The following is a 6,962-nucleotide window of genomic DNA, read 5'->3' on the forward strand; positions in this document are numbered from 1 at the left end:
CTCAAAGTAGGGCTGTACACAGACTGTGCCCTGAAAATGTTACCAAAACTAGAAAAAAAAATGCAGTTCTTGTAGTTTATTTGAGACTGCATGGAATTGTTATTTTCTTTCCTATTAGTATGGTGCTTTTTCTCTTCCCCAGATACAGCAATTCCCTGTACACTTTGTTATTTACTTGTTTTTCTGAAGTGTTAATTTTTCTCCTTCTTCTCTTTAATTCTTACGACAATGACTGTGGTGTTGTGAACAGAAAGGCATTTCTAAATCATGTATGGAATCTTTGACTGCAGTCTGAGCAGCTCTCCAGCGTGCTTATCAGCAGCCCTAGCATTAAAATGATGGTGACTACTGTAGGAAATAGGATGGATGCTACAGCCTCTGTAGGGAAACACAAACTTCTTTAACTAATGAGAAATGGGTTTGATGAAACAGATTTATGACCTCTTTTAAGCATAACTTTGACATAAGACAGTGCTGATTTGTAATTGGGGCTACACATGCTTAAATGTGCAGGGATTTTTAGCAAAGACCACACATGGATAGATGCTCATGGCCAGCCTTCTTAATTTCTGTTTCCTTTTTGGAAGATACAGAGTGTTTTTCTTGCACAATCATTCAAAATCAAACAGGCAGCTAGGAGGAGCCATATCTTTATGATGGGGATGAGGAGTTGGTTTTGTTTGATTCAGAGATTGTATTCGGAATTCCAACCATGGGGAATTTTTTTCCTGTCAAATGCAGTCATAAAAGTTGCCTGAGGACAATGCAATGTTTGTTGTAAAGTTCTGCACACATGTAACATTCTCAGAAGGAATGCAGCTAAGTGTGCCATGAGAGTAGCTAAGTGAATTTTCCTACTGCCTAGTTCTAATGTATCATTTTTCCTTAGCAAACAAACCAACAAATGAGAACACCTAAAAAAAAAGAGTACCCACATTGAATTGGCTCTTGGTATTTGTATTTTAAAAGGGTGGGATATAAAAATCCAGAGTATTACAAAGTAGTTGATGTGAAATGATTTTGCACAGTGGGAAGTTATTGATTAGAAGAGCACAGCATGCCTCTGAAAGCTTTTTAGCAGTTTAAAAATGAGGTGGTTATTATAACTACCTTGACCTTGTTCCTGGAATATTCTTAATAATACTTAATGAGGGTCTGCTTAGCAAAATAGAGTTGCACATCTTTATCATGCTAAATCCACTTCTAAATGCTAGTGTGTAAATTACAGTGCAGTCAAGTGGTGTGCACACCAAGGGGCTGTTCTTTAAGAGGAAAGGTGGCCATCTATTACAGGAAGCAGCAAGCTGTGGTCTTGCATTACTTCCACAGTGTGCTGTAATGTGCAGTCGCTCTCTGGCTGCATGGAGTCTTACCATGGAGTGGTTAAAGGCATTCACATTAAATTAATTCTGTCTCATTACTGCACTGTTTTGTTTCAGAAGACTAAAATGTCTGTTCCAGCAGTGCAAATCCCTTGCCTGCCCATTTGCTGTTTAACTGCCAAACACAAGTGCTGTGCCGGAATGAGACTTTGGTTTTAAAATGTTCGTCACATTGAGTGGAAAGACATCATGTAGCATGATGATACCCTTTGCTGCTTGTTATCTCCTCTTGTGGTGTTCATGGGATGCAGTTACTCTCACAGTAACAGCTTCTTTGCAAATGTTCACATTGTTTTTAGGGGTCTGGGAGGACTTGCTGGCTTGGTGTGATGGAAGAAAGAGAGGATGCTGATGTGGCCCTGTAGCTCAGAGACATTTCAGCCTTGTTAAACATTCAGGGTGTTGCACAGATGGATGCATTGTGTCAATGTTTGTACAAGCAGAATGTTTACTAAGTATTTGTGGAATCTGGTAGATAAAGTATATTTATGCCTTAAACAAAACAGGTCATTCACAACCACGTGCTTGATGTGCCCTTTCAGGTACAGTAGTAGTCCAGCAGCTCATGTCAGTGATGATTAGCAAACATGAAGAGCTATTTCCCAAGGATGCAGACCCTCAGATGGGACCTGAGGTGTGCAACAACAACAACGAAATTCCAAAGAAAACCACTGCAGGGCAGCTACAGAACAAAGAGAACAACAATACCAAGGAGACAGCAGTGAGGCGCTGCTCCTGGGACACGCCTGAGTCTCCCCAAAGGGGAAGCATGGACTGTGAGTCTCCAACTGCTCTGCCAGGCAGCAAGACTAACAGCCCCAGGAACAGCATTCAGAAACCAGATGTCACCAGGAGCCCGCCACTCATGGTGAAAAAAAATCCTGCTTTTAATAAAGGTAGCGGCATAGTCACCAACGGGTCCTTCAGCAGCTCTGTGGAGGGCCCTGAGAAGAGCCAGACCTTACCAAACTGCTCCCTGCAGACCAGGAGAGCGTCATCCCTGAAGGGGCCAGTGACCAAGATGGGGACACACAGCGTGCAGAACGGAGGGGTGCGCATGGGTGTTTCCAGCACGGATGGGCACAGCAACACCCTCGGCAGCCGGAGCCCGGGCTGGGTGCCCAATGGCTATGTCACTCTGAGGGACAACAAGCAGAAGGAGCCAGCGGGGGGTGAGTCAGGCCAGCACAACAGGCTTTCCACCTACGACAATGTCCACCAGCAGTTCTCTATGGTGAACTCTGATGACAAACAGAGTGTGGACAGTGCCACCTGGTCAACGTCGTCGTGTGAAATATCCCTCCCAGAGAACTCCAACTCCTGTCGCTCATCCACCACCACCTGCCCCGAGCAGGACTTTTATGCGGGTAACTTTGAAGACTCTGTGCTGGATGGGCCACCACATGAAGACCTCTCGAACCCGGGTGACTATGAGAACAAAAGTGACAGGAGGAGTGTGGGGGGCCATAGCAGCCGAGCCACCAGCAGCAGCGATAACAGTGAAACGTTTGTGCCCAACAGTAGTACCAACAATCACAGTGCTTTGCACAGCCTGGTGTCCAGCTTGAAGCAAGAGATGGCCAAGCAAAAACTAGAATATGAGACAAGGATAAAAAGGTAAGATGGTTTGTGTCTCTACCGTCTGACTGCCTTTTGCAGAGTAAATTCAGATTTTCCCTCTCATGACTTGCACTAGCTGCAGTCCTTACCGTATCACTCACTGGGTGTTTCCCAGTGGGTTTCTCATTTTGCAGTGTTGACATTGCTTCAGTGATACTGTGATCCAAAGGAGTTTGTTTCAGAGCAATTGTTTGCCATGGTTGTGACATACTCTCCTGTTGATGTTAAAAGTAAAGCCAGAACCTTGTGAGTGTCTGTATAAAATGTGATTAACAAAATCAGAGGACTCTCACAATGTTTTCATTAACTCGTGCCTGTTTTACAGAAAAAGGCACCTGAGTGTCACTTTCCAGTGGAAGCAATGTTGTGGTGTACTCCACCTGTAGTTTTTGGGACTGGGGAGACTGCTGGACTCCTTTCTAGTCCTCATTCCTCTTGAGAAAGTGCAGCATCTGGGTGTTATCTCTGCTCATGGTCCTGTCTTTGCTCTGCTGCTGAGTCTTTCCTTCACAGCTTGGATCTGTTAAAAGGAAGGCAAGGGAGAGATTTGTCTTTGTCCACAGATAGTGCAGACTCTGCTCATACAGAGCAAGGCTTTTGGGATGGACAGTTGTAATGATCAGTGAAGAACCTCAAAGTCTGGGCTTAGCATTAATTAGTGCACTCAGCAGTGCAGAGCTGAATGTGCTCCCTTTGTAATAAAGGTTCTTCAGTCAAGCCGTTCAGGGCTTTCCATTCTCACCTCTGTTACACAGCAGCTCTGTGCATTGTGCAAGTCATAGACCACAACATGTGGGAGCAGCTGGCAGCAGCAGCTGCCGGGCAAAGTGCAGCACACGGAGTGTTGCCACCTTTCACCTGCAATCACTATTTTCAGCACAGTGTGCAGTGTAGTAGAGCACTTCATACAGGATTTAATATGTGTGATGGCTGTGTGTTTAGTGCCACTAAGATCATAGAATCATAGAATGGTTTGGGTTGGAAAGGACATTAAAGATCATCCAGTTCCAACCCCCTGCCATGGGCAGGAACACCTCCCACTAGACCAGGTTGCTCAGAGCCCCATCTAGCCTGGCTTTGAACACTGCCAGGGATGGAGCATCCACAGCTTCTCTGGGTGACCTGTGCCAGTGCCTCACCACCCTCACAGTAAAGAATTTCTTCAAAACATCTGATGAAGCCTACTCTCTTACAGTCTGAAGTCATTCCCCCTTGTCCTATAACTACAGTTCCTGACAAAGAGTCCCTTTTTGGCTTCCCTGTAGGCCCCTTTGAGATACTGGACAGCTGCAATGAGATCTCCACACAACCTTCTCTTCTCCAGGCTGAACAGCCCAAACTTGAGCAGCCTGTCTTTGTAGGGGAAGTGTCCCAGTCCCCTTATCAACTTTGTGGCCTCCTCTGGATTTGCTCCAACATTGTCATGTCCTTCTCACGTTGGGAGCACCAGAGCTGGACACGGTATTCCAGGTGGGGTCTCACTAAAGCATAGCAGAGGGGGAGAATCCCCTCCCTCAGCCTGCTGCCCATGCTGCTTCAGATGAAGCCCAGGACACAGTTGACTTCCTGGGTTGTGAGCACACACTGCCAGCTCATGTTGAGTTTTTCATCAACCATCACTGCCAAGTCCTGCTCAGCAAGGCTGCTCTCAACCTCTTCTCTGTCCAGCCTGTAGGTGTGCCTGGGATTGTCATGACACAGGTGTGGGACCTTGTGCTCACTTTATTGAACTTCATGATGCCTGTATTTACAGATATATGCAGGTCCATATTGGCAAATAGATACAGCAGACAGATCAGCTGAAGAAGGGATATTAGCAGTGAAAGAAAAGCATTCAGGGCACTATTGTGACTTCGTAGGTGACACTAGTGCAACTAGCAGGAGCTGGATGTCAACACTTCTGGAAGTAAAAGGAATAGTTAGCCTACTCCTGGAGAATTAGGTGGAGCTATTTGCTTCTGTGCCTTTTGCTGTTTAAAGGTGTTTTCTAAATGAGCTGCCAAACAGACAAAGGTATTTTTTTAACAAACTACCAAAGAGGTTGCTCTGTGAGAACAGTTCATTGATGAAGCCATGCTTTGCAGATACACTCATCAGAAATTCAGTCTGAGCTTTATAAATGAAAAGAAGTGTATGAATTTGTTGGTAGTGTGTGTTTCTGCTTGAGTGATTGAGGAGTGGTGCTCAGGAGCTGTCTGCTTTTATTCCCTTTATGCAGCCTGGAGCAGAGAAATCTCACCCTGGAGACGGAAATGATGGCCCTGCATGAAGAGCTGGATCAAGAGCGGAAGAAGTTCACAATGGTAGAAATCAAAATGCGCAACGCAGAGCGGGCGAAGGAGGATGCAGAGAAGAGGAACGATATGCTGCAGAAGGAAATGGAGCAGTTTTTCTCTACTTTTGGAGAATTGACAGTAGAGTCTCGCAGACCAGAAAGAGGCAACACCATCTGGATCCAGTGAGCTTTGGAAGCATAGACTGTGGGACTTGAGGAAGGGCTTGGGGGTATTATACTGTATCAGGTGGCTGGTCACCTGTCTGAGGCTAGTACTCAACAAAATGTTATAAACCCTTGAAGGAAGAAATCATACATACATTAAGCACTCATATCTCCAGTGTGTACTTACCAAGTTATACTCTTTGAATGCTTCATGAGACTACTGTCAAGTGTTACAACTGGATATGTGTATATAAATTTAAAAACCACCTTAGAGCAAGAGATGTATCTGAAGAAATATTTTAATGCAAGTCTTGTATTTAAACTGGTAAATTGAAATGTTGTTGCAATCAAGCTTTATATAAAGGCTTTTCTCCCTTGCACTTAACATAATAAGCTATTTTTGGCATTGTGTTACCATCAGCTTATTTTGTATATCAAATGTTTTTTTTGTTTTTGTTTTGTTACCCGTTTTGCTGGGGAGTGAAGATAAACAGATATGTTAAGGTAAATGTGTGAATGGTTAAATGTATTTGCGTCACTTCTAAACAGACAGCAGGACGAGAAACTGAAGTATGCCATGGGCAAAATAAAGCAGTAGTGATTTCACAGAATTGGTGGCCAGGGGAGAAAGTTCCAGGGCACCCCATTGTAAAATAACAAGTGAGGATATAAAGTCAACCTAGACTGGGGACAGTGACAGAGGGGTAAACAGCTGCTTGTTTGGGAGCAAACGTGGGTGGCTGAGTAAGAAGCTGGGAGAGGGGAAAAGGGGACTTAAGGAGAAGTTATTCACATGGCCAGAGCTTCTTGGTGTATCCTAAAGAACCCCTGTGACTGATGACTGCAGTTCAGAGCAGGGATATAAACCAGTTGTTCAGATCATGTTTGCATCCAACTTAACCTCTGCACTCTGGGTGAAAGTGAGTCCTTTTTGTAGTGCTGGTGAAGGGACACACAGAGAGGTTTAACTGGAGGATCTGGTAGCCTTATTAGTGTGGTGGGTATTGAAAAAATAACAACAAAACTAGGTCCACAGTAGAAATTACCAGAGCAACTGGCAAAACAGTAAATAAGGAAGAAAGCACACCAACATATTCACCACTTGTATTTACAGTGTGTATTAGCAAGTTATCACACTGACTGAATGCTTAAAAAGATTACTGTCAAGTATTACAACTGTGAAAGTTCCAGGCTCTCGGCATCATCAAGGGAGTACCTGGAGGGAACAGCCTGGAGCATCGGAATGCCAATGGAAAAGAAACAGCAGAGCCATCCTGTAAATTAATCATTTGTTTGGCATCTTTAAATACAGTAAGTATAACCAGTATTTTCTACACTATGTTAAGGATGTTTGGTTTTAACTTTGGGTTTAGGACTGCAAGCAGTATTATTGGAGAGAGTTGTTGAGACATCTTGGCTTCCCTCTAGTGTCTCTTCAATATATTGCAATTTTTTAAAAAATTCCAGTTGAGAAAGAATGATGAACGCAGCCTCCAAGAACCTTCTTGGTTATAGTATGT

General features: G+C 44.1%; 1 protein-coding gene across 6 annotated transcripts in view; it reads left to right on the plus strand.

Annotated features, from left to right (window-relative positions):
- ARHGAP24 (Rho GTPase activating protein 24) overlaps positions 1-5,951 on the plus strand; it is a 246,748-nt gene extending 240,797 nt beyond the window's left edge. For all 6 annotated transcript variants that reach the window (XM_085058128.1, XM_085058129.1, XM_085058127.1 and 3 more), the window contains 2 exons: positions 1,925-2,999; positions 5,221-5,951. In XM_085058128.1, coding sequence (XP_084914254.1) covers positions 1,925-2,999; positions 5,221-5,464 — 1,319 coding nt within the window. In that variant the 3' untranslated portion in view covers positions 5,465-5,951. The remainder of the gene's footprint in view (positions 1-1,924; positions 3,000-5,220) is intronic.
- The last annotated feature ends 1,011 nt before the right edge of the window (positions 5,952-6,962 follow it).

Source organism: Lichenostomus cassidix, chromosome 4 (assembly GCF_008360975.1).
Source record: "Lichenostomus cassidix isolate B80296 chromosome 4, HeHo_3.0, whole genome shotgun sequence".
Classification (NCBI taxonomy): domain Eukaryota; kingdom Metazoa; phylum Chordata; class Aves; order Passeriformes; family Meliphagidae; genus Lichenostomus; species Lichenostomus cassidix.